General features: G+C 58.1%; 1 protein-coding gene across 2 annotated transcripts; it reads left to right on the top strand.

The window, feature by feature from the left end:
• Positions 1–997: 997 nt before the first annotated feature.
• LTBP4 (latent transforming growth factor beta binding protein 4) lies at positions 998–23,476 on the top strand. Of its 2 annotated transcripts, XM_060000273.1 has the most exons (30): positions 998–1,306; positions 4,667–4,858; positions 5,020–5,267; positions 5,344–5,446; positions 5,811–5,885; positions 5,975–6,097; positions 6,657–6,821; positions 7,654–7,803; positions 7,902–8,033; positions 8,639–8,770; positions 8,855–8,980; positions 9,743–9,868; positions 10,367–10,609; positions 11,087–11,212; positions 11,300–11,419; positions 12,157–12,285; positions 12,508–12,633; positions 12,925–13,047; positions 13,261–13,392; positions 14,453–14,584; positions 14,664–14,789; positions 16,166–16,312; positions 17,603–17,866; positions 18,157–18,228; positions 18,496–18,624; positions 18,832–18,978; positions 19,949–20,101; positions 21,077–21,457; positions 21,847–21,999; positions 23,069–23,476. In XM_060000273.1, exons 1-30 carry the CDS (start codon positions 1,057–1,059, stop codon positions 23,221–23,223), a joined length of 4,680 nt encoding a protein of 1,559 aa, XP_059856256.1. In that variant the 5' UTR covers positions 998–1,056; the 3' UTR covers positions 23,224–23,476. The 2 variants fall into 2 exon arrangements, with proteins under 2 accessions (XP_059856256.1, XP_059856257.1); XM_060000274.1 differs by lacking the exon at positions 14,664–14,789 and having other exon boundaries at positions 999–1,306.
• Positions 23,477–26,498: the final 3,022 nt, after the last annotated feature.

Raw genomic sequence — 26,498 nt, 5'->3', positions numbered from 1 at the left:
GGACCCCGGCGTCCGGCAGCGAGAGGTGAGTCCGGGACAGGACCAGACGCTGGCCAGAGGCGCTGACCCGCGGGGGTGGGGCCGGGAAACCAAGCGTCCGGGCTCCCCACTGCCGGCCGAAGAGGGGGGCGCTCTCCCGGCAGAGAAAGCGGCCGAACTTGCCCAGACAACAAAAGCGATTGTGCGGGTTGGCGCCTGCCTGGTTACCGAATGCCCAAAACTGCGGGGCGGCTAGGGGCCAAAGGCCTCCCACTACTTTCCCGACCGTCCTCCTGCCTTCCCGCTCCAGCTCTCGGCCCCGGGGCTAGCACACCCCCTAGTCTCAACCACCCTCAGAAGTCCCCCTCCTGCTGTGGCCTTCAGCCCAGATGTGTCCCCTCCTCCCTAAAGTCTTCCAGATGTGGGCCTCCGGCCAGATGTGAAGACCCCCGCCCACAGTTTCAATCCACCGTTTCCCCTAATCCATTCTGACTTCTACCAGGTGTGAGGGTCCTGGTTAGATGTGACTGCGTCCTCGAATGTGCCCCTCCAGCGTTCTGCCCACCATCTAAACCCCCAATTCCTTCATGTGCCCAGGTGCACCGACCCTTCTCTCCCCCAGCTGTGCCACCTGGCTGCCCAGATGTGCCATGACAGCCGCCTACCCAGATGAAGCTCCTTTCTCTGTGACTAAGAGAGACAGCCTTTAGCCTCCTCCCCAAATGCGGCCCCCACTACTCTTTCCTCTTTATGGATTCAGCCCTGTCTGGGGGGGGAAACGGACCCGCCCCCACCTGTTCCCTTCCCCGTCGCTCCCCTGCGGGCCCCATTCACTTGTTGGTGCGAGGCGGGGGCAGAGGGGGCGCCCCCCTCCCCCCTGCGAGTCTAGCGCCCAGCCTGCGCGCCTCTGGCTGCGCGCCCGGCCCCACGCGCCCCCGCGCGGCCGCCGGGGAGGGAGTGGTGGGGAGGGGGGGGCCTGAGCGGGGGCGCGGCCGCCCTCCCCCGCGGGCGGGCGGGCGCGGCCGGGCCCCTCGGGCGGGCTGGGGCGGCGGCGCGGCGGAGCGCGGCGCTGCAGCCATGGCGGGCGGCGCGCGGCTGCTCTGGGTGTCGCTATTGGTGCTGCTGGCGCTGCTCCGGCCGCAGCCCGGGCTGGGTCGGCCCCGAGAGCGCCTCCGCGTGCGCTTCACCCCGGCCGTGTGCGGCCTGAGCTGCGTCCATGGGCCCACCGGCCCCCGCTGCACCCCGACCTGCGCGCCCCGCAACGCCACCAGCGTGGACAGCGGCGCGCCCGGCGGGGCGGCCCCGGGGGGCCCCGGCTTCCGCGCCTGTGAGTGCGGGGTGGTGGTCCCGAGGGAGGGCTTCCCCGGGTGGAGGAGGATTCCCGGGGATGGGGGAGACAGTCCCCAGGGCGCGGGAGTCCAGATTCCTTACGCAGTAGTGCCGGGGAATCCCTGGCTTATTTAAGGAAGAGAGCCTCAAATTCCTGGCTTTTGGGGTTGGGTCCTGAGGGTCTTGATTTCACAAGCAATGAGGGTTTTCAGGGACCTGTGATGCCCCATATGAGGGGATTGGGGGCTGACTGCTGTGCCTTTGAGTCAAAGTGGGGAATACCAGAATTGAGGGGCTTGGGGTCTTGGGGGAAAGGGGTCCGAATTCTGTGACTGTGAGTAAGGGGTCCCCAGAGTCCAAGGGAGAAATCCAGGGCCATGGGGGGGTTTCCACTTTCTGCTTCTTTGGGTGGGACGGATTAGGAAAGTCTAGGATGGGAGTGCCTGTGAGGAGGGGGATTGGGGTGTGGAAAGTTGATCCTGAGAGCTGAGAGGGAAAGAGTTCGTAGAAGGAGGGTCTCTGCAGGACCCTGAGTTGCAAGGGTCGCACGTGGAAGAGCAATCCAGGCAGGAGGCCTAGTGGAAAAGGCGCCCCCTGGGGGCAGAGGGGACAGAAGGAGTGTGCGCATCAGGCTCCCCTAGAGATGGAGAGCCCTTGGTGGGGGGGGGGGGCACCTGTTGGCCCCAGGGTATGGTGGTGGGTGGGCTCTCAGGGTCTGGGCCTACCTGCCCCCAGCCCCAGAGGCCCTCTGGAGTGGGGAGTGGGGGCCCCTGGCGCCGGAGAACTCGCCCAGCCTGGCTCCCAGCCAACCCAGCCCTGGCCGGCGTGAGCTCATCTCCCGCCTGAGCCCCCGCCCGCTGCCACTCCCTCTCTCCTCCCCTTCTTCCCTCCTTCCTTCACTCCCTCCCGGCCCAGCCTCAACGGGCCTGTGCCAGGAGCCTTGCCCAGGCGGGTGCCAAGCCCCTGGAGGCACAAGGAGGGGTCTGTGAAGGGGGCTGACCTTGGGAGGACCTGGATGTCCTCAGCCCCTCATCCCTCCAAGGGTGTGGGACATGGAGTTGCCTGTGCCCGTCTAGCGGCCCGCCCTGGGTGTGGAGGCCCTCAGGGTGCTGGGGGGGGGGCCTACATTCAGGATGAGAGAAGACAGACAAGTGTCTTTGGAGGTTAGGCAATGCCCCCAGACTCAACTGGATTACCACCCGCAACGCCCCAACAGAGACCCTTCCTATTTTGGAATCTTGATGCCTAGTTAAGCCTCTCCTAGCCCTGCCACTTAATTAAGGACCCCTATTAGAGCACCCTGGAGTCCTGGCCTGACTCCTCTAACTAGGGGAGCCCAGAGTCTCTGCCCTCACGCCCTAAGCCCCTCTGCACCGCTATCAACAGACTCCGGAGACCAGCCCCTCCAGTGAAATTCCCTCACATTCTTCTGATGTAATCTCCCCAAACTGTGCCCCTCACCAGAGAACTCTAGTTTTGTCCCTCAGCTATTCCGCCCCACATCCAGGGGAAACCCCGGATTACAGATTCTATACAGTGGTAACTCTGCTCCCTAGTCGAATTCTCTTCCCACAAAAGGTTCCTATTTTCTTCTATTTCCAAGTGATCCCCTATTCCAGTCTATCTAAGTCCTTCCCTTCCAGCTGACTCCCTCCCCAGGAACTTCTGATCCGTCTGTCTTCAGAGAAACCCAGAGTTGGTCTTGATCAGTGATCCTCCCAAGAGGACTACAGATACTGTGTTTCCCCCAAGCAGCCATTAATCAAAAAGACTTGGGTGCCTAATCCCTTAGCTGAGAGGGGAGGGGGCATTCCACAGTATCTTACAGTCTTCCCAGACAATTGAGACTCTCTTGGGCTGGGGACTCCCAAGAATCCCACTCCTCCATCTAAACCTTGTTCTCAGCACCCTCAAATTGGCCATTCCCTAGAAGACACTAGAGTCCTGTTTTTAGGTAACTCTCCCCAAAAGGACTTAAGGGATTCCTTCTGTTGAAGGGTGCCACCGTTTCCTCTGGGATAGGCTCCCTTTCTGTTCCAGAAACCTCCAGTGGTCTTTGAACCCCCGAGTGCTGCCTTCTAACTGATCGCCTCCCAGGAGTGCAGTCTCTTTACCCTTATAAATTGAGGGGGCTCCCTCTATGCTTTCCTGTCTCCAGTGTGTGGCTCCGAATCCCAGACACGCCTTCCTGGACGGCCCCGGCCGCCTGCCCCCTTCCTGCCCTCCGCACAGCTGTCTCCAGCTGTTCTCGGCAGCCCCTGGGGAGAAAGGGAGGGGGTGCCCTCGCAAGATACGTCCGGCCTTCTTTGGTTCAGCGGGCCCGGGGCTCCCCAAGGGTCTGGAATGAGGAGCCGCCGCCCTGCCCCCGCCGCACCCCTCTTTGTTTACCCCGCCGCACAGCTGGTAGTGTCCCGCCCAGAGGTGGCCTGAGGCCCAGCGAGGGCGCGCCTAGGGGAGAGCAGGCGCGTTCCCGCTGGCCCCCGCCCCGGGGCTACTGGAGGCGGGAAGTCAGAGCTAAAACTGGAGAGCCGGAGCCAAGGGGAGGTGGGAGGAGACAAAGCGCGGGGGGCGGGGGGTGGCTAGGACGTCCAGATAGCCGGGAGGTGGGGTGAGAGGAGCGTGAGCGAGTGAGCCAGGGCAAATTAACTTGAGGAAAGGAAGGTGGGTGGGACTAAAGGCAGCAGGTTAGACGCCTTGATAGGCGGGGTTTACAATCCCTCGGGTAGAAGAAGGTGATGTGGGCAGGGTGCGTAGAAGGGGAGGAGGGGGAACCGCACAGCCTGTGGGCGGAGCTTGAACGTAGTGGATTCTGCCGGACGGGGTGTGAGCGTGCCTAGAATGGTAAGGAGACGGAGTTGCGAGCAAGGGGTAGTGCCAGGGAGTGGCAAAATGTGGGTTTGGTCAATGGAAGTGACCAGCGCTGGGTCTGAGGGGCTGAACAGTAAAAGATGGGCGGTGCTAAATGCGAAGGCAAAAGCTAGAGTGGGCGGGGCTGAGCCTACGGGCGGGTACAACGCTGTCTGGGCGGGGCTGGTACGCCGTGGACTCGGCCAGAAAGTGGGACTCGAGAGGGAGGGCGGGGTGAAATGAAAGTGAAAAAGGAGCTGGAGGGCGTGGCGAGTGGACCCAGTGGGCGGAGCTATACCTTCAAGGGCTGTACGACTGGACCCAGCCAATGCAAGTGGCCAGGGTTAAGGGGCAGATGACTCAAGACAGCTCACGGCGGAACGACTTTGAACTGAGTGATACCTTTGAGCGTGTAGTTACAACGTTAGAGACTGAGCTCGTTTGAGTGCGCTCGTCCCAGGGGCGATGCAAGGAGGGTTGCCGGCCCTGAGTGTCCTCGCTCTCCCCCTAGTCCTGTGTCCCTTGATCTGTCACAACGGAGGTGTGTGCGTGAAGCCTGACCGCTGCCTCTGTCCCCCGGACTTCGCTGGCAAGTTCTGCCAGTTGCACTCATCGGGCGCCCGACCCCCGGCCCCGGCCATGCCAGGCTTCACCCGCTCTGTGTACACCATGCCACTGGCCAACCACCGTGACGATGAGCATGGTGAGGAAAGTGCGGCCGGAGTCCCCTCCGCCCCCTCTGTCCACCACCTTGCCGTTCCTTTGACTCCCATCTTTCCTACCTTCTCTTAAGTACCCTTCTCCAGCGCGCCCTTTCCCCCATTCCTACTCCCACTTTGCCTCCCACCCCGTGCCTCTCTCCAGGCGTGGCGTCTATGGTGAGTGTCCACGTGGAGCACCCGCAGGAGGCGTCGGTGGTGGTGCACCAGGTGGAGCGTGTGTCCGGCCCTTGGGAGGAGTCGGACGCCGAGGCAGTGGCGCGGGCGGAGGCGGCGGCTCGGGCGGAGGCGGCAGCGCCCTACACGGTGCTGGCACAGAGCGCGCCGCGCGAGGACGGCTACTCGGACGCCTCGGGCTTCGGTTACTGCTTTCGGGAGCTGCGCGGAGACGAAGTGAGAGGAGGCCGGTGGGGAGGGGCCCGGAGCGTGCCACCGCGCGGGGGCGCGCTCACCCTACACTTCCCCACAGTGTGCGTCCCCGCTGCCCGGGCTCCGGACGCAGGAAGTCTGCTGCAGAGGGGCCGGCTTGGCCTGGGGCGTTCACGACTGTCAGTCGTGCTCGGAGCTCCTGGGTAAGCCCCAGGATGTCCCCGAGGTGCTCGGAGCTGGGGAGGAGTGAGAACCCCGCTGCTTCCTGTTCTCTGCCCATAGATATACCCTTACACAAATTCTAGCCATGCCTACCCGTTGTGGGGATCATTTCCAGTCTAGACCTACCCATACCGTCTGGGACCACCCACCCCACTTTCTGACTTTGGCTACCCTGTTCTCACTCGGCCTTTGTGCCACAGGCCTACTCACGCAGATCGCCAACCTAAGGCTGACCTTGCACTCAAACCACACTCAACACCTTTTAGTTCCTCCCACCCCATTTTCGTCCCCGCCCACCCCATCTCGCTCCGCGCGCCCCGGCCCAACCCTCTCCTCTCTCTACAGGTAACTCCGACCAAGTGGGCGTCCCAGATGGACCGTGTCCAACTGGCTTTGAAAGGGTTAATGGGTCCTGCGAAGGTGAGCTGGGGCAGGCGTGGGAGGAGCTTGGGACGGGGCTGGCTGGGAGCTTGCCCCTGACGCCACTGGAACCACCCCTTCCCTCGCAGATGTGGATGAGTGCGAGACTGGCGGGCGCTGCCAGCACGGGGAGTGTGCGAACACGCATGGCGGATACACCTGCGTGTGCCCCGACGGCTTTCTGCTTGACTCGTCCCGCAGCAGCTGCATCTGTGAGTCACTGGGGCCTGAAGCTGGTCCCATGTCCAGCCTACCCTCATGCCAGAGGGTATCCCTGGGTCTATCCCAGATCCCTGGGTCTAATTCCCTTAGACCACACTCCCCCCAGATGCTCCCAGACCCCAGGTTCACCCAGTCACTCCTAGATCCCCCTCAGAACGTCTCATCTCAGACTCTCATTCACCCTCAGACTCCCTGAACCTTCTTCAGCTCCTCTAAGAACCCCTCAAACCTTTTGGATTAGGATCCCCAGACTTTCATCAGCTCCTCTCAAGCCCCCAAATTTCCTCCTCTCTCTCTCGACCACCAGACCTTCTTCAGGTCCTGAGATCCTTCCCAGATTCTCTCATTCACCCCTCAGACTCTCCTCAAGCCCCAAACCATTTTCAGACCTCCCAGACCCCTCAGCTCTTCCTCAGACTCTCTCAGAGCTTTCCCAAAGGCCCCTCACACCCACCGAACCCTCCCTGGGACCATTCCTCTACCTCCCAGATCCCCTAGTCCCACTACACTCCCAACCCCGCCCTGAAGAATTTCCTCCCCCACCCCCAGCCCAACACGTGATCTCAGAGGCCAAGGGGCCCTGCTTCCGCGTGCTCCGCGACGGCGGCTGCTCGCTGCCCATTCTACGCAACATCACCAAACAGATCTGCTGCTGCAGCCGCGTAGGCAAAGCCTGGGGCCGGGGTTGCCAGCTCTGCCCACCCTTTGGCTCAGGTGAGCGCCTCCTGCCCGCCTTTCTCTAGACTTGACATAAACAGCCCCCATTCTAGGCTCCGCCCCCAGCGCCTCCAACCGGGTTGGGCCCTAGCCTTGGCCGCGCACCCGGCATCTGAGACAGCCTATCTTCAGACTGGACGCCACCCTGGCTTGCACATGACCTTGAAGTTACGCTGTGTCTGCCGAGCGTCACCCCCAGCCTCGACCTCCCCTAGCCCTTGAGATAGGCTGCCTACCCAACCTTGTTCCCAGGCTCTGGCCACCTCCCCAGCTTCTGAGACGCTGCCTTCAACCTAGGTTCCGCCTTGGGCCCCGCCCCAGACACGCCCCTCCCGGAGACACCTCCCAGGCAATCTTGCTTCTTCATAAAACCAGACCCCACAATGGACCTGACTGTTTCCTGGCCTTCAACCTCCCTGTAGACACCAAACCAGACCCTGCCCTCAACTCCGGTCCCTGCCATCATCCCAAAGAGGGAAAAGCATCCTTGGTCCCGCCTTTAGCCTCTGACATGTCCCATTCTTTGGCCACTGGGGCCTGAAGCTGGTCCCATGTCCACCCTACCCTCATGCCAGAACATCCCTGGGTCTAATTCCCTTAGACTACACGCCCCCCAGATGCTCTCAGACCCCAGGTCCCCCCAGTCATCTTAGACCCCATTTCAGCATACAACGCAAACCCCTAACACACTCCCAGGCTAAGCCCTACCCACGGTCAAGGCCAGACCCTAGCCGCCCCCCTTTTCTCTCTCCTTCACCCCCCTTCCCTCTCATTCCCCCCTACTCTCTTGCCCTCTCTCTGCCCATCTTCTTCCCTTTCCTGTGTCCAGAGGGTTTTCGGGAGATCTGCCCAGCTGGCCCTGGCTACCATTACTCGGCCTCTGACCTCCGCTACAACACCAGACCCCTGGGCCAGGAACCACCCCGAGTGTCCCTCAGCCAGCCCCGTGCCCCATCCTCCACCTCCCGGCCACGCACAGGTGAGCTGGTTTCTGGAGGAGGGAGTGTTGTCTCCAAGGGGAGATGAGTGGGGACACCCAAACCCAGGTCTCCACTGTTGACAGCCCTTCTTTACCAGGCTTTCTGCCCACTCACCGCCCAGAACCCCGGCCTGAGTCACGGCTAGAACCGAGGCCAGAGCCCCGTCCGGGCCCTGAGCTTCCCCTGCCCAGCATCCCTGCCTGGACTGGTCCGGAGATCCCTGAATCAGGTGCGGTAGAGGGAATCAGCGGCATTGATGGCGGTATTACAGGCAGGAGGTCGGGGTGGGGGTGGGGGGCTCCAAAGTGAAGATTCTACAATAGAACAGTTAAGGATGTGACAGCCAGAGGAGTTAAGGAATGGGTGGGGAAAGATAAAGGTTTGAAGGGTGGGGTGGTGGTTACATCAGGAGCTGGAGTCAGGCAAGCCTGGGTGCAAGTTCTCTGTCAATTGGGAAGGTCAATTTAACCTCCCTGAGGCTCAGTTTCTTCAGCAAGCTGCCTCTGAAGTATCTGGCACATAGTAAGTGCTCAGTTAACGTGAGACAAATAATTATTTTTCACGGAGGACACTAAGAACATATCTCAGGCAGAAGACTGGGGAGCAAGTTATTAAAAAATGAAGACTTTGGAGTGGCATTATGGGAGGATTCAGGCAGAGGATCTGATGAGAATGTCCCATGATAAAGGAGAGCGACATCAGAGGGGGAAGACTGGGCTTGAGGAGGGACATCCGGGAGGATGTTTTAGGCAGAGGATCTGAGGGAATTGTACTGGGATGAAAGGGACAGAAGATTGATAGATGGGGGAACCCTGGCTCACTGGACCCCCGCAGGTCCCTCTGCAGGCGAGTGTCAACGTAATCCCCAGGTCTGCGGCCCGGGACGCTGCATTCCCCGGCCCAGTGGCTACACCTGCGCGTGCGACTCCGGTTTCCGGCTCAGCCCGCAGGGCATGCGCTGCATTGGTGAGCCAGGTCGAGGGGGAGGACGGAGGCGGGGCGGGCGGCTCTACCCTGTCACCTCCTGACCAGACCCCTCCGTACCCTCAGACGTGGACGAATGTCGCCGCATTCCCACGCCTTGTGCTCCCGGGCGCTGCGAAAACACGCCAGGCAGCTTCCGTTGCGTGTGCGGGCCGGGCTTCCGAGCTGGCCCGCGGGGTGCGGAGTGTCTGGGTGAGAAATCCAGGCCCCACCCCAGCTGGGGTCTCGCTCCAGCTCTCCCTCTGGAGCAGTTCCCGCCCTCGCACTCTTCCCCACGCCCCTTCAGCCCAACTACTGCCTTGGCCTGGCCCCTGGCCCCGTCTCCAAACCAGCTCCCGCTCTCACTTCGGCCCCACCACTGCCTCTTTCCGGCCCAGCCGGCCCTTCCCGTCGGGGCCAGTCCCTGCCGTACTACTGTCCCGCCCCTCTCCTTGACTGGGTCCCGGCTCCGCCCCTCCCTTGGCCCCGCCCCTTCAATATTCCAGACTAGCTCCTGCCCTCTCCTAGGCCCCTCCCCTGTCCCACAACTGCTGCAACCTATCTACTCACCATGACTCCTGATTTTCCACCCTGCCACACCAGTGCCCCGTCCCCGAACCACCCCTTCCCTCGCTCCTGCCTTCCCTTTGTTCGGTCCCCAAAGCTGTTCTTCCCGCCCTTGCCCTCCCCTGGCCCTGCCCTCCCCAAATTGCCCCCCTCACGGTCCTCCTCTCTGCCTCTGCCCAAGCTGGGTCCCCAACTCTTGTCCTGTCCTCCCCGCTGAAGCTCCGCCTCAGCCTTAAACCGAGCCCCTCCGAGCCCCTCTACCGCCCCTGGCTCCTGCCTCGGCCTGGCCCTGGCCGAAGCTTGACTCCGCCCCTGCCTTCGCTGCCTCCCCGCCTCCCCAGGCCTTCTGGGGGAGGCGAGGAGGCGGAGTGTCTGCCTCAGTCCCAGCCACGCGGTTTGTGCCCGCAGACGTGGACGAGTGCCACCGCGTGCCGCCACCCTGTGACCGTGGGCGCTGCGAGAACACGCCAGGCAGCTTCCTGTGCGTGTGCCCCGCTGGGTACCAGGCTGCGCCCCACGGAGCCAGCTGCCAGGGTGAGGGATTGGGCATGTAGGGGGAAGGGTAGAGCGGCAGTGGTGAGGGATGGAGATACCGAGCAATGAGGCAGAGGGAGGCTGATTGATGGGAGAAAGAGGCCAGGCTCTGAGAACCAGACATGCAGCCTGTTGGGGATGGAGAGGCCAAGTGTTGGAAAACAGAAAGGCTGAGTCATGGAGGATGGAGAAGCAGAGGGATGGGGGATGGAGACGTCATTAATGGGGGAAGGGGTAGAGTTATGGAGGACAGAGTTTAAGGAGGCCCACTGATATGGACTAGAAAGACAAGAGTTCTAGGAAGCAGACAAGCAGCTTAACAGGGACTGAGGAAGTAGAGGGATGGAGGATAGAGTTAGCATGATGACGGATAAGGTGGCAGAATGATGGAGGGTGGAAGGTCAGAGCGATGGAGGTCAGGGAGGTAGAATAGAGCATGGGGGGGGGCAGGCAGAAGGGGCCTAGAGGAGGTATGACCTGGCCCCTTGCTCTGAGCAGATGTGGATGAATGCATCCAGAGCCCAGGCCTGTGCGGCCGAGGGCTCTGTGAGAACCTGCCCGGCTCTTTCCACTGTGTGTGCCCGGCTGGCTTCCGGGGCTCAGCGTGTGAAGAGGATGTGGATGAGTGTGCCCAGGAGCCACCACCCTGTGGGCCAGGCCGTTGTGACAACACAGCAGGCTCCTTTCACTGTGCCTGCCCTGCTGGCTTCCGCTCCCATGGGCCGGGGGCCCCCTGCCAAGGTGAGGGCGCTGAGCCCAAAGCCACTTCACCTCCATCTGCTGTAGGGACTGGAGACAGGTTTGGGAGACAGAGAGGCAGAGTGATGAGGATCAGTGAAGGAGGACAGGGACAGAGGCCTGGGGGTGTTGAGGGGCTGGGGAGGGGCTGGCTCCAGCATCTTCTCCCCTTTCTCCACATATGAGGGTGCTCTCCATTCCTCCTTGTTTTTTGGATGATACCCTCGTGCTTGTGGGAACCCTGAGGCAGGGACAACTCTGAGTCAGGGAAGGCAACACGCAGGAGGTGGTGCCTTAGCCGCATCCTGGCAGCTGGAGAGACCATTAATGGGGAAACAACAAAAGGGTCTGTCCTTCTGGGAGGAGGGAGCAGCCTGAACAAAGTCCAGGACGCTTCCTCCAGAGTAGAATGTTGGGGTGGGTGGTGATGGCAATGGGTCCAGGCCCCTTCCTCAGCCCCACTGGTCTCCTGTGCCCCAGATGTGGATGAGTGTGCCCGTAGCCCCCCGCCCTGCACCTATGGCCGGTGTGAGAACACAGAAGGCAGCTTCCAGTGCGTCTGCCCCACGGGCTTCCAACCCAGTGCTACCGGCTCTGAGTGCGAGGGTGAGGCCGGGGAGGGAGGGAGGAGTGTGGATGGGTGAGGGGGCGTTGGGCCACTCCTCCAAAGCCACCCTCTCCTCTGCTCCCCAGATGTGAATGAGTGTGAGAAGCACCTGGCATGTCCTGGGCAGGAGTGTGTGAACTCACCTGGCTCCTTCCAGTGCAGGGCCTGTCCCGCTGGTCACCACCTGCACCATGGCCGATGTACTGGTGAGATCAGGCCCTGGGTGTGACCTTGAACCTGCATCATGCCTCCTGACCCAGATCATGACCCCTGACCTGGCCTACAACCTTCTAACCTGGATCTCAATCCCCTTACCTGGACCACAACCCCCAGAGCCTGACTGCAATTCTTGACCTAGACTATGAACCCCTGATCAGACTGCAGTTCCTGATTTGGGGACCATGACCCTTGGCCCTGAGTGTGACTTCTGACTCTGTGACCAGTGAACCCTCAACTTGACTGTGACATTTGACCTAAACGTAACTACTGACCACAACCCTGACTACAGCCCGTGACTCTGTGCGATGCTTGATCCTGCCTCTTTCACGGCCCCGCCCCTTCTCAGGGTACCTTCCCTGGGGCCTGACTGTGTTCACCATGCTGGACCCTGACCCCTGACTAGAGACTCTGGCCCCTGATTCACCAGAATGCCATCTAATTATCCTATTTATAATACCTGACCCCCTTACCCTAATTAATGTCTGACCCCTGCCTCAGTCCAGAGTCCCTTCACCTGACCCCAGGATCCTGGCACAGGGAGTTCCCAGAAACCCAGACTCAAGGACCCCCAACCCCAGTCTCCCCTACCCACTTCTGCCATGGAGCCTTCACCTCATATCCAACCCCAAACACTTCCCATCACCTTCTTCAGACCCCTCTCCCCCAAGGGGATCCATCAGTGTGTTCCTAGACAGAACCCCTTCTGAAATCCCCATTCCCACAGATGTGGATGAATGCCGTTCGGGCGCCTCCTGCGGCCCCCATGGCCACTGCACTAACACTGAAGGCTCCTTCCGCTGCACCTGCGCGCCAGGCTACCGGGCACCACCTGGTCGGCCCGGGCCCTGCGCAGGTGGGCTTGGCGGGGAAAAGGTTGGACAGCCTGGGAGCGGGACTTGGCTTCCTTGGGTAAAGCCTGGTGGGGAGGTGGGAGCTGGACTAAGGGACTGCAGGTGGAATTTAGAAACCGGCCATCGGGGTGTGGCTTGGGGGACAGGGTTGCTCCTTTGTAGGCGGGGCTTGGGTCTCGGGGGCGGGTCTGGTAACCCCGCAGCCCTATCTCTGGGTACCCTAGACGTGAACGAGTGCCTGGAGGGCGACTTTTGCTTCCCCAACGGCGAGTGCCTCAACACCGACGGCTCCTTTGCCTGTACTTGTGCTCCCGGTTACCGGCCCGGACCTCGCGGAGCCTCTTGCCTCGGTCCGTACCCAGGCTGGGCCTGGATCGGGAAAGGGTGGGGAAAGGGAGGGGCGGAGTTGGGAGACAAAAGGGGAAAGGGCGGAGTCTGGATAAGTTGGGCAGTGAATGGAAAGGATGGAGCCAAACCCGTCGGAGAGATGGGGCTTGCAGGAAAGGGAGGAGCCTAAGGCAGGTGGGGAAGGCGTTAAGGTCTTGGAGCTGGAGGGGCGGGGAAAGGGCGGTGGAGGGGCGTGGCTTGGAATGTTAAGCAAAGAAGGAGATTCGCCTGCGGTTTCCGACACTGTCCCGCAGACGTGGACGAATGCAGCGAGGAGGACCTCTGCCAGAGCGGCATCTGTACCAACACCGACGGCTCTTTCGAGTGCGTCTGTCCTCCAGGACACCGCGCTGGCCCAGACCTCGCCTCCTGCCTCGGTGAGAGGCCTCGCCTCTGCCTGGTCCCTCTCCCCTCTGCCTCCTGGTCTCCCCCATTTGTCTCCCCCCTCTGCCTCTCCTCTGCTGCTTTCTCCCTTCCCCTTTCCTGCGACTCCCGCCTCCCTCTTCTGAGTCTCCCCTCCTTGACTCCTCCACCTTTTTTCCTTTGCCTCCCTGCCTCTCTCATCTGACTGCCCTGCCTCCCCTCCTCAGACGTGGACGAATGTCGGGAGCGGGGCCCGGCCTTGTGCGGGTCCCAGCGTTGTGAGAACTCCCCCGGCTCCTACCGCTGTGTCCGCGACTGCGACCCTGGCTACCACGCAGGCCCTGAGGGCACCTGTGACGGTGAGACCACTGCCCCACCCCCACGAAGAGTGGCAGAAGCCGGCTCCAAGCCTCACGGATTTGGGGGGTGGGGAGGGAAAGGGCTCCCAACCAATGTACTTAACTCTCTCCTAATTGTGGTGGAAACAAGCCACCAGCGTGTCTTTATATTTTTTTGTAGAGGGGAGGCAGGAGGATAGGGGAAGACACTCCTGTCAGGAAAGAGGCCAAGCCTCACTTCCAGAAGCAGCCCAGATTTGGGGGCGGGGGGTGGGATGGTGTGTGGGTCAGCATTTTGTGGAACAGATGAAATAACTGCGGACTGCCTTGGGCTCTTGGGTTGCCAGACCCCCGATTCGTGGAAACCTAGTTTCATGGGACCTCATTCATTAATTCCACAAGAATTCCTTAAGCACCTCCTGTGTGCAGCACCAGCAGTAGAACAGGCAATGAGTAAAACAGAATCCCTGTCCTCATGGAGTTGATGTTCTAGGGGAGAGACAGACGAGAAATATGTAAATGTGAACTCGATTCATTCAGCACACAATCTGGGGACACCTACTGTGTATCAGGCACTGTTCTACACCCTGGGGATACAATGAGGAGCAAGACAGGCACAAATCCCTGCCGACGTGGAGTTTGCATTCTAGGGAGGTGACAGTCAGCATACCAATAACTACATGGATATAAGGAGTTTAAGAAGGAAAGTAAAGCAGGATAAATGGACAGAGTTGACAGGGCAGTAGGGGTAGGGGTGCTAGGAGGGCTTGACCTAGACCCTTGAGTGAGCAAGGGAGGGAGCCATGCAGATAGCTGAGGGAAGAGTGTTCCTGACAGAGGGAACAGCAAGTGCAAAGGCCCTGAGGCGGGACCATGTTTAGGCTATTTGGAGAATAGTAACGAGAATGGTAACGAGGCCTTAAGAGGTATCAATGCTTGTTGATTTTTAGAAGCTCAGACTCCTAGAATACCAGATTCAGAGACTTCTCAGTCATGGGAACTGGAAGCAGCACCAGGAACCTGTGAATCCAGGCCTGTGACTCCCCTCTCCTTCCCCCATCCCCTCCCTACTCTTTTGCAGACGTGGATGAGTGCCAGGAATATGGCCCAGGGATTTGTGGAGCCCAGCGCTGTGAGAATACCCCTGGCTCCTACCGCTGCACACCGGCCTGTGACCCTGGCTACCAGCCCACGCCAGGGGGCGGATGCCAGGGTGGGTGTCCCTGGGGCAATGGGTGAGATGTGGAGGGGATAGAAGGTCCAGCAATGGCCTGACTGTCTGGTGGTTGCAGATGTGGACGAATGCCGGAACCGGTCCTTCTGCGGGGACCATGCCATGTGCCAGAACCTGCCTGGCTCCTTCCAGTGCCTCTGTGACCAGGGCTACGAGGGGGCGCGGGACGGGCGTCACTGCGTGGGTACGGGGCTCCAGGGGGTGGGCGGGGCCAGAGGGTGGGGAAGAGGTTGTCAGGCCCTGCTTCTCTCCATAGATCTGAATGCATGTAAACTTTAGGGGTATGGAATTTAGACCTTGGAATATAAGATCATCTTCATGTCACTCAGGAACCCCTATTTATCCAGATTTTATTTGGGGCGTGCTTTAAAAATGCATGCATAAAGTAGTAAAAGTGCACTCATTTTTTTTTTTTTGGCCACACTGCGCGGCGTATGGGATCTTAGTTCCCGACCAGGGATCAAACCCGCGCCCCCTGCGGTGGAAGCGCAGAGTCTTAACCGCGGGACTGCCAGGGAAGTTCCAAAACTGCACTAATCTTAAGTGTACATAAACATCCTTTATTGTTTCCCCAACATTTTACGAGGAATCTTTTTTTTTTTTTTTTTTTTGGCCGTGCCCCGCAACTTGTGGGATCTTAGTTCCCGACCAGGGACTGAACCCGGGCCACGGCAGTGAAAGCGCTGTGGACTTCCCACCGACCGCCAGGGAAATTCCAAGGAAATTTTCTAAACATACAGAAAGCTAAAAGCCCTGTAGAATGAAACATCAGCATGCCCATGATCTATATTCTATTATTATCACTTGGTTATGCTTGTTTCCTCACACATCTTTCCATGAATCCACAAAATTTTTTGGATAGAATTTTAAAATTAAATGGCAAGCTTCGATATACTTCCCCCTAAATTCTTCTGTGCATAATGCATGTCATTAACCAGAGTTCAATTTGCGTTTACAGATATTTTTATTTGAGGTTCAATTTACATACAGTGCAATGCATGAGTCTTAATTATACGTTCACTTAGTTTTGACAAATGCAAACACAACAGGCTTCATTTGTTTAAAGGGCATTAAACTGAAGTCCTGGGAAATATCTGAACTTGAGGCATACGTGGATCCAGGAACTGTAACAAGGCTAGCTGTTCTCCCAGCTCTGCTATCCTCTAATGCATTTATTTCCAGGCAGAGTCTCTTTTCACAATGACAAAAGCGGCCCTAGCACCTCTGGTTGACATCCTTAGCTTGACATCCCTGGCTACAGAGGGAGGCTCTTTCTCCATATTTCTAGAACGAGTCCCAGGACTGGCTTTGATTGGCCCAGCTTGGTCACTGCCTGTCTCTGAATCAGAGAAACGCAGCAATCTTCTTGGCCTGCTCAAAACATAGGTTGGAGGAGCAGAGGGCTCCCAAGGGAAATTCAGGGTTTGTCACCAAAAGATAAGCAGATGATGGGATCTGGGCCATTAAATACTCATACTCAAAGCCCAGACTTTTAGACTTATGGAATTCCAGAAGTTTACAACCATTGACTCCCTTTTCCCTGTTGTCTCCTGTTCACAGATGTGAATGAATGTGAAACGCTGCAGGGTGTGTGTGGAGCTGCCCTGTGTGAGAATGTGGAAGGCTCCTTCCTCTGTGTCTGCCCCAACAGCCCTGAGGAGTTTGACCCCATGACTGGGCGCTGTGTTCCCCCTCGGACGTCTGCTGGTGAGACTGAGATCAATGTCTACTTAACTGACGGCTGCCGGCCCCGCAGAAGAATAATGGGATCTAACCATTCCTGATGTGGACAGCTGCCGTCAGTTAGATGCTGTTGTTTTAAACAACAAAAGCCTTCAGAACACATGAGTTAACCTGGGTGTGGGACTCAGTGTCAGGAGAAGTAGATCCTGGTTCTGACTTTACCAGAACGTCATTCAACAGACGTTCACTGAGCTTAGGCCCTTTTCTGGGCCCTGAGGACACAGTAGTGACCAGGAGAGACCACCCTGTCTTCAAGGGCCTCCCAATCCAGTGGGGGCAGATAGCAATATAACCTGATGGTAACAACCCAGAGGAATCAGGACTGGGATGGACGAGGCACAGGCCAGAGCAAACAAGCCTATGATGGGAAAGGCTAGGGCGTGGTGGGAATCCAGAGGAGGTGCCTCCCCAGCCTTGAAGGAGAGTTAGGGAGGGCTTCCTGTAGGAGGGGATGTCTGAACTGAGAGTAGTAGGATGAGTAGAAATAAGCCAAGCGAAGTGGATGAGGGAGGGCATTCTGGGCAGAGGATACAGCAGGGGCAAAGGCCTGGCAAGGCAAGAGAGGACCTGACATGTTTGAGGGACTGAAATAAGTTCAGGGTGACATGCTCTGCAGAGCAAGGGAAGGGGTGGGGAGAAGTGAGGCTGCAGAAAGAGTCAGGCGCCAGGCCACACTGACTTATTACCGCGGTCAGGAGGTTGGACTCTTCTTGAGGGCACTCTGGCACCGTGGAAAGGTTTTGAGCGGGAGAGGGGTATGATCAGATTTTGGAACTTCCTCTGGCTGCCATGTGAAGGTGGATTGGAGTGGGGCTGGGACCTGAGCAGAGAGGACAGGGCTGGACCAAGGCGAGGGCCATGGGAGGGGAGGAGAGGGCAGGTGGGAGAGGGGCTCAAGAGGCCGAAGTGGATGGGCTGTGGGGCTGCCTGGGTCAGGGAGAGGTGTCCAGGCCTAGGTCTAGATTTGGGTATGAAGATTCTGAGACCAGATTGGGACACGTTGGATGTGAGGCCCCAGGGAGGCCTCCGGGAGGCCAGGGAAATCCCCTCTTCCCCTACCCGAACTGGATGATGGGCTGGACGCTTGGGAGAGTGAGATGGGGAGGCAAGAGGTACAGAAATTAGAGGAGGTGGGAATGGGAGAGAGATGATGACAGATGCTGAGAGGTGCGGAGTCGGTTCTGCCACATGGGGGCCTCAGTTTCTCCATCCATAACATAGGGGCTGGAGGCTCAGCCCACACTGTCTCCTCAGGCACGTTCCCGGGCCCGCAGCCCCACGTACCCGCCAGCCCCAGTCTGCCAGCCAGGCTCCCACCACCCCCGTCCCGCCGGCCCAGCCCACCTAGGCAGGGCCCTGTGGGCAGCGGGCACCGGGAGTGCTACTTCGACACGGCGGCTCCGGATGCATGTGACAACATCCTGGCTCGGAACGTGACGTGGCAGGAGTGCTGCTGCACTGTGGGTGAGGGCTGGGGCAGCGGCTGCCGCATCCAGCAGTGCCCAAGCACCGAGACAGGTGGGCATGGGCCGCTGGGTGGACACAGGGCGGAGGGTTTGGGTAGTAATAGGTGGACGTGGAACTGGGACAAAGGGACACATTTGGACAAGGGACTGAGGTGCTGGTATTGCACGGGCAAGAGTGAGCTGCCAGCCAGGTGGGCGCGAGTCTGAGAGGTGGATACAAACAGGCACAGGGGCTGTAGACTTGGGCAGTGAAGGGTGGGCACTGAGGCAAGTGGGCACAGTCAGGCCCAAGGCAGGGGCTGGGGCACGGGTGTCTGGGCTCAGCCTTGTCTCTGTGTGCAGCTGAATACCAGTCATTGTGCCCCCACGGCCGGGGCTACCTGGCGCCCAGCGGAGACCTGAGCCTTCGGAGAGGTAAGGCCCGCCCACCCTCAGCCCCCAGGCCCAGCTCTGTCTCACCCTATCTCTGTTTTCTTTATCTCTGTCTCTCCCCCTCCCACCCTTATCTTCTGTATCTCTCCCTCTGGGTCTCTCTTGCCATCTCTGTCTTTCTCTTCCCTGATCATGCCCCGCAGCTACCCACCCCCCCACCCCGCCATCCAGCCTACCCCACATCCTGGCCTTCCTCCCCCTCTCCCCCCCCCTTGATGGGGGGTGTGCCTCTGACCATCCTTCCCGCAGACGTGGACGAGTGCCAGCTCTTCCGAGACCAGGTGTGCAAGAGCGGCGTGTGCGTGAACACGGCCCCAGGCTACTCATGTTATTGCAGCAATGGCTACTACTATCATGCCCAGCGCCTGGAGTGCATCGGTAGGAACCCCACCTCCACCGGCACTCACACCCTCGCCTGGGACTCTCCCCAATCCTTGGCCACTCCAGCTCCTCTCTGGAATGTGGCCACCACCAGCAGGAAGTCCCTCCTGGAGTCTAGACTCCATCTATCCCGCCGTCAATGCACCGGGGAAATGGGAAAGGGGAGAGGTCTGCTTCTTGATCACTTCCTCCATGCCTCCCTAGATAACGACGAATGCGCGGACGAGGAGCCAGCCTGTGAGGGCGGCCGCTGCGTCAATACCATAGGCTCTTATCATTGCACGTGCGAGCCCCCACTTGTGCTGGACGGCTCGGGGCGCCGCTGCGTCTCCAACGAGAGCCAGAGCCTCGGTAACCCCTCCCCCGCCCCGCCCCGCCCCGCCGGTTAGCCCCGCCCCGGTCTCGCCCAAGCAGTCCAGCCCCTCATTACCCCCGCTCAGCCTCCCGCCCGCACCCGGGCCACGCCCCTTCACGCCCCATTTAGCTTCTGGTCTCGGTGTTTGACTATCGGAACAAGAGGCCAGCGGGCCTGGTTAAAGGCGAAGGTTGTAGAGGAGCCTCCCTGCCACTTACTGGCCCTGTGTACACGTGCACGTTCCTTATCGCCTCTTGGACCCCAACTTCCTTTCTGCACATTGGGTGGGTGGATTGGCAATAGCCCCTACTTTATAGGGGGCTCTGAGGAATTTTATTTTTAAGAACAGAATGGGACCTGGTCTTACTAAGTGCTAAAAGTGTGCTTTCTATTATTTCCCTGTGGGTCTCTGTCTCTTTGCACCCCTCTGTGGGTTTCTGTCTTTAGGCCTTTCTCTGAATTTCTGACACTCTCTGCCTCTGTCTTTGCTTTTAGCTCTGTTTCTCTCTGCATCTTTGCTTTTCCGTGTTTCTTTGAGTCTCTGACTCTTTCGATGTGTTTGTGTTTATTCCTTTGGGTCCTCTCTCTCTTTTTGCCCACTGACCCAAAGTCTCTTCTCCTCCCAATTCCTTTTCCTACAACGTCCTCCCACATCCTGAGACTTTATTCAACAATGCTCAGAGAGGGAAAGCAACTGCCCTGGGGTCACAGAGCCCTGCAGTGGCCAGTCTTGGATAGAGTCCTCCTCTCAGACCCTATCACCCTCCTATATGATAGCCTTGTGCCAGACCGAGCCCCGTACTCATCTGGAGCTACTCAGAGGACTTCTGGGAGTCAGATCACAGCTGCTGAGACGGATGTGGTGACAGGCAGAGGATGGCTGGGCTGCTCCAGTAGGGAGGAGATCGAGCATTTGGGAGGGCTTGAGTGTCTTCCCGCCGTGATGCATGCTGTCTCTGCCCTCAGACGACAATCTGGGAGTGTGCTGGCAGGAAGTGGGGGCTGACCTCGTGTGCAGTCGCCCTCGGCTGGATCGCCAGGCCACCTACACAGAGTGCTGCTGCCTCTACGGCGAGGCCTGGGGCATGGACTGTGCCCTCTGCCCAGCACAGGACTCAGGTACTGCCACCTGCCTGGGCCACACTCCGAGACTCTGCCCCTCAGGCTCCATCCAAATCCAGGTCCTCAGACTCCTAGTCGTAGACTCCAAGGTCTCCCAAAACTTGGTCCCTCGGACCCCTATGTCCCAGTGCTTTCCTAAATCTTAGACCCCAAGTCATAACCCAAAGACCTCCAAGCCTCAAGCACAGAAACCCCATGGCCTGACTCAGCAGGTCTCATAGTTCCAGTCCCAAAAGCCCAAAAGGTCCTAAGGTCTGATCTCTCAGACCTTCAACTCCTGGTCTCTACAAGCCCAAGACAGCCCATGAGACCCCTCCCCCAAATCCTGGACCTTTAGACCTCCAATACCAGTTGCTCAGATCCTGCCATCCTGGCTCACAGGCTCTGGTCATAGCTCGTAAACCTCCAAGTCCCAGTGGCTTGGATACCCACATCCAGGTGCCTAAGAAGCCAACACACAGCTCCAGAGATCTCCATGCCTTGGCTCTAAAAACCCCTGAGTCTCCCAATTCTCAGCCCTTGGGAAACCAGTGCCAATCCTAGGCCCTTGCTCCTCTGACTTCCAGGTCCCATGGTTCAGATCCCCTCCCATGCATCCTGACCCGTCAGGCCCCTGGTACTTCCCAGTCCTGGTCCCTAAAACACCTCCATCCCATTTTTGTAGGCCCCTAGCCCCAGGTCTCATGGGCCCCCAAATTCCAGCACGTGGACCCTGATTTCTAGCTGCAGTCCTCAGTACTCCTGATCCCAGTGCCTTGGAATCCCCGTCTCAGTCCTCAGACCTTCAGTCCTGGCTCCAGAACCCCTGACCCCAAGCCTGCAATCCCAGTCTCCTCCTTTGAAGCCCCTCTAATGCCTCAGCCCACGGCCCTCCCCACCCTCTCCTTCGGGCTTCTCTTCCCCGAGGGGGGACGTGAATGATGGGTGCCGAGGAAGCAAGGGCTGATTGTTAGGCTTGGCTCCTGTTCGCAGATGACTTTGAGGCCCTGTGCAACGTGCTGCGCCCCCCCTCCTATGGACCCCCGCGGCCAGGTGGCTTTGGACTCCCCTACGAGTATGGCCCAGACCTAGGTTCACCTTACCAGGGCCTTCCGTACGGGCCTGAGTTGTACCTGCCACCCGTCCTACCCTATGACCCCTACCCACCGCCACCTGGGCCCTTCGCGCGCCGGGAGGCCCCCTACGGGACGCCACCCTTCGACATGCCCGACTTCGAGGACGATGGTGGCCCCTACGGTGAATCCGAGGCTCCTGCAGCTGCCGGCCCGGGCTCCCGCTGGCGCTATCGGTCCCGCGACACCCGTGGCTCCGTCCCAGAGCCTGAGGAGTCGCCTGAAGGTGGAAGCTATGCTGGTGAGTACTGCGGCCCGAGTGATGGGACAAAGATGAGAAGCCAGGTGTGCAGAGAGGTGGAGATGGGGAAGGGAGGAAAGGAGGGGGAGGAGGAGAGACAGAAATGAAGAGAAGCCGCGGGAGAGACAGGCTCAGAGAGATGGGAAAACGGAGATATTGTCGGAGAGAGCGACAGAGAGCAGGGATGAAGAGGCACAGCGACATCCCTGTAGACCTACCTAGAAAGCGATGAGGACAGAAGGAAAGCTAGAGGGAGCAGAGTGACGTAAACATCCTGGCCTCACAGCGCCTCCCAGAGTCCTGGAGCGGGATGGGCAGTTTTAGAAGGGAACCCACCGAACCTGGGGCGCGGCTCCACCCGAACCCCGGAGTCCCCGCACTCTCCGCAGGCGCCCAGGCTGGGCCCTACGAAGGGCTGGAGGCGGAGGAGTGCGGGATCCTGGACGGCTGCGCCCACGGCCGATGTGTGCGTGTCCCCGAGGGCTTCACCTGCGACTGCTTCGACGGCTACCGCCTGGACATGACCCGCATGGCCTGCGTCGGTAAGGGGTGGGCCGGGGCCTGCATGGAGGTGGGGTACAAGAGAGGGTGGAAGCCTTTACTAGGGGTGGGTAATCAGGGACGTCGAGGAGACCGGCCAGCCCCGGTGGCGAGCAGAAAGTAATTTTCGCTCAGGGATGGGGCTTGCCTGAAGGACAGGTCAGGCTGGGAGGAAAGTGGAGCTCGACCACAGCACTGGGGCTGAGCGTGAAGCAGGATGGAAGGATAGGATCCTGCAGGCGTGATTTCTAAGAACTCCCAGGGCTACCTCGGGCAGTTTGCTTCACCTCTTTGAAGAGCTTTCAGTCTTCCCATCGAATAGGAATTATGTCTGCCTAGTTCAGACAGTAGTGAAGCAGAGTGGTTACAATCAGGGACTCTGGGGGAGCTGGACAGACCTCAGGCTCAGTCCAGCAGCTTGCTGTGTGACCCCGGACAGGTCACTGTCCCTCGCTCAGTTTTTCTTACCTGAAAAACGAGTATAGTCGTAGAACCCATTTCACAGAGTCGTGAACATCGATTTACAATGACAGTGAGGCCTATGTGTAAAGCTCAGAGAAGAGAACTGAGTTCCTCAAAGTCTCACAGCCAAGAAATGGCAGGGAGCTGGGCACTCGGGGTCTTTGTGAGCTGGCCTGCGAACCCCCTGGGAAGAGTGTGGGCTTTTAGTGTGACATGGGGTAAGGGGCTTCCTCACGCTAGGCCTCAGTTTGCACAGTACCTACCTCACAGGGTTATTGGGAGGATAAAGTTAATATATGTAATATACTTAAAACAATGTCCAGCAGAGTAAGCACTTATTGTTGTTGATATCATCATTAGTATTGTTTTTCTAACAAAAACATAGTGTCCTAGGGGCCACCACACTCATCTCACAGAACACAAAGCTGAGGCACAGAGAGGTTAAGTTACCTGCCCAGGCTCACACAGCCAACAGGTGGTAGTGGTTGGATTCCACTCCAACAGGAGTATCCACACCCCTCTGCACCAGGAGCCTCAGGGGCCAGGGACGTGGGCTCCTGGGTCCCCAGCTCTGAACAGCGCTCCTGGTATGCCCCCCCCCGCCCTCAGACATCAACGAGTGTGACGAGGCCGAGGCGGCCGCCCAGCTCTGCGTCAACGCGCGCTGCGTCAACACGGATGGCTCGTTCCGCTGCATCTGCCGCCCAGGATTCGCACCCTCGCACGAGCCGCACCACTGCACGCCCGCCAGGCCCCGGGCCTGAGTCCCAGCAGCCCTGGACCGCCCACTCCGCGCCTGCGCACGCGGAGTCCTTGCTGCACACACCTTCCCTCCTGCTTTCGCGCATGCGCACAGGGATGCTGGACCCGGAGGAGAGGATGGTAGATGGGACAGACGGGGAGGAAGAGTACCCTTCCTACAGACGCCGCGGGCCCGGGCTTAGCCCATGGTCCCCTTCATATTCCCGCTCCTTTTTATAAAAATGTTCAATTAAAAAACACCTATTTTGTATCTTCTGTCTCTGTCTTCCTAATGTTTCTCAAACTTTGGCTCTAGAGTTTGTTCTTTGAGCTACTAAATTACATCCTCTCGCCGTCCCTACTTCTTCATTCCCGTGCCTCTGTCACTTGGTCTATCTCTGCCTCCCTTGGTCTTTGCTCTTCTCCTATGTCTGTTTCTTTGTCTCTGTCTTCTGTCTCTTGCCTTTCTGCTTGTTTTCTCTGCCTAATTCTCCGTGTCTTTGTCTTTTGGTCTCTGTTGCTGTGTCTTTCTCTTTCGCTATCTCCCTGTTTCATTCTCTCTCTGATCTCGAGAGAGGTCTTACCTCTGGATTTTTAATACTCCTGACCCTCTCAGTAGATCCTGTCTGTAGCCCCCACTTCCCCCTGTATGAGGCCCCAGGAAGGGGTGGGTTGGGGTAGCCTCAGCCCCTGCTCAGGGCGCTCCCTCTTTGCTCAGGGAGCCCCAGATTTCCTCTGTTTCCCAAAGAAGTTTATTTATTTATTAGTGTTAATTAATTTGTTTATTTGGTTGCATCGGGTCTTAGTTGAGGCAGGCGGGCTCCTTAATTGCAGCTCGCTGGCTCCTTGGTTGTGGCATGCAAACTCTTAGCTGCAGCATGCATGTGGGATCTAGTTCGCTGACCAGAGATCGAACCTGGACCCCCTGCATTGGGAGCACAGAGTCTTAACCTGTAGGCTAAACCCAAAGAAGTTTAGAGCTTGTCTGGTACAAGTGGGCCATGGGGAGGAGGTGGGAGCAGTAGTCACTGGAGGGGCGCATCTAAACCTGGGCCTCCAGCTGGGATTTCGCTGTGGCAGAGCAGGGAGTGGCAGTCCTGGTGGGTGGCCTGTGGAAGGACATGTGGAGGTGGGGATGAGCTGTGTGTGTGACGGTAAAGAGCCCAGCACGGACCTCCTCCCCAGTGGCCGCTGCCCTCTTGCTGACCATGCAGGGAGTCCAAAGGTCTCCTCCTCCCAAAAAGAACAAAAAGCCTGGATGAGCATAGGCTCAGAGGACAGGGGACAGTCAGGAATGGGGGAGCCCATTGGCACTGGAAAAAAAAAAACAATACAAAAGACTGTACCTGAGTCATTCTTCACCCACCTGTTAGTGTTAGGTTCTCACACTCAAATGCTTCAGGGACCAGGTGAGTGATGCTAGAGGGAAGCAGGTGCAGGATAAGAAAATCAAAGTACAAAGGTGAGGATATGCAACCAGGGACATTCTCCTTAAGGAGTGGATGGAACAGAGAGGGAAATGTCCCCATTTTTAAATAACAATATTTTTTATAACCACCCTGTGGGTCTGGTCCATGAGATATCAATTTTAGTCTTCCAGGTTCAGCTCAAGTTGTATAAATGGGGAACAGGGGCTCCTTCTTGACCTGACCCCTCATGAGCTTCAGGAAGGGTCAGTTTCCCACTGGTGCCACATGGAGGATCATACCAATAGTGTCTACCCTACAGGAGTGCTGGTGGCGATTACATGAATCATTCTGTATGTCAAGTGCTTCGAACTTCACCTGGCATCTGACAAGTGCTCAGTGATTGTTATCATAACCCGAGGGCTTCCTGGAAATGCCAAGCTCTGTGGTTGGTCAGATGGTGAGGGCAGATGGCTAGATCTTGTTCTTCACCTGATCTTCCTCACCTGGGGGCCAGACTCTTTCCCCTTCAATGGGACAGTGAGAAACACTTAGCACAGGGACCTTGGCACGGAGGGGTGTCAGACTGCGAGAGGCTCAAAGCTTCACCAAGGGAGGATGGTTGCACAACTTTGTACTAAAACCCACTGAATTGTACACTTTAAATGGGTGAGTTGTATAGAACAAATGTATGGACACCAAGGGGGGAAATGGGGGGTGGTGGTGGGATGAATTGGGAGACTGGGATTGACGCGTATACACTAATATGTATAAAATAGATAACTAATAAGAACCTGCTGTACAGCACAGGGAACTCCACTTTGCTGTACAGTAGAAACTAACACAACATTGTAAAACAACTATACCCCAATTTAAAAAAATAGTAATAAATGGGTGAGTTGTATGGTAGGTGAATTGTAGCTCAATGAAGTGGTTAAAAAGAAACTCTACAAAGGGAGTCAAGAAGTGACCCTTCAGCTAATACAGGGACCCTGGCCCAAACACTGACGTGTCATTCATTCATTCAACAAATATTTTCTATATAATATCTGCTTTGTAATAAGCGAGTGTTGAGAACACAAACTTTAGCCCAGCCGTAAAAGGTAGGAGCTAGGGAGGGCTCTTGGAGAAGATGTCTGAGCTGAGACCTGAACAATATGGGGAAATGAGCTAGACGAAGCAGTGGAGAAGGGTGTTCCAGGCGGAGGGAACAGCATCAGCAAAGGCCTACAGGTAAGGAAGGCAAATATCCTTTAAATGCCCCTTCCCTTTCTTTTGTATGTCAGCCCTTGTATTGGACAATGTTGCTGACATTTTTAGTGCCCAAGAAATCCCTGGTCCCTGCCTTCATGGAGCTCCAGTGAGGGACAAAGATGCATTACCAGGGCTTCCCTGGTGGCGCAGTGGTTGAGAGTCCGCCTGCCGATGCAGGGGACACGGGTTCGTGCCCCCATCCGGGAAGATCCCACATGCCGCGGAGCGGCTGGGCCCGTGAGCCATGGCTGCTGAGCCTGCGCGTCTGGAGCCTGTGCTCCGCAACGGGAGAGGCCACAACAGTGAGACGCCCGCGTACCGCAAAAAAAAAAAAAAAAAAAAAAAAAAAAAAAGATGCATTGCCAGACATGACCATTTGTGCTGGGATGGGAGAGGCACAGGAGAGGGGTCGGGGCTGGGATAGGGAAGATCAGAGGCTGTGGGTTTCCAGAGGAGGCACCTGAGCCAGTCTGAGAGAACATCAGGGAAGGCTTCCTGGAGGAAGAGATAGAGTTCTGAACAGTCTCTGTTCAAAGATCCCTTTGAGAATCTGTTGAAAGCTCTGGACATTCACAGAAGAAAAGCACACGAACATTGTAGGCAATTCCCAAATTCTCCCATTCCCTCAAGCGCCTGTG

The sequence above is a fragment of the Delphinus delphis genome, chromosome 20 (genome assembly GCF_949987515.2).
Source record: "Delphinus delphis chromosome 20, mDelDel1.2, whole genome shotgun sequence".
In the NCBI taxonomy this organism is placed as follows: domain Eukaryota; kingdom Metazoa; phylum Chordata; class Mammalia; order Artiodactyla; family Delphinidae; genus Delphinus; species Delphinus delphis.
The sequence above is the reverse complement of the archived record's forward strand: the minus strand, read 5'-3'. Positions and strand labels throughout refer to the sequence as shown.

Bases quoted from the DNA above. Each gene is read 5' to 3' on its own strand.
- LTBP4 (XM_060000273.1), top strand. From the start codon at position 1,057: ATGGCGGGCGGCGCGCGGCTGCTCTGGGTGTCGCTATTGGTGCTGCTG. The intron at 8,034-8,638 runs GTGCGGTAGAGG...GGACCCCCGCAG, and splicing joins TCCGGAGATCCCTGAATCAG to GTCCCTCTGCAGGCGAGTGT. The intron at 9,869-10,366 runs GTGAGGGATTGG...TGCTCTGAGCAG, and splicing joins CCACGGAGCCAGCTGCCAGG to ATGTGGATGAATGCATCCAG.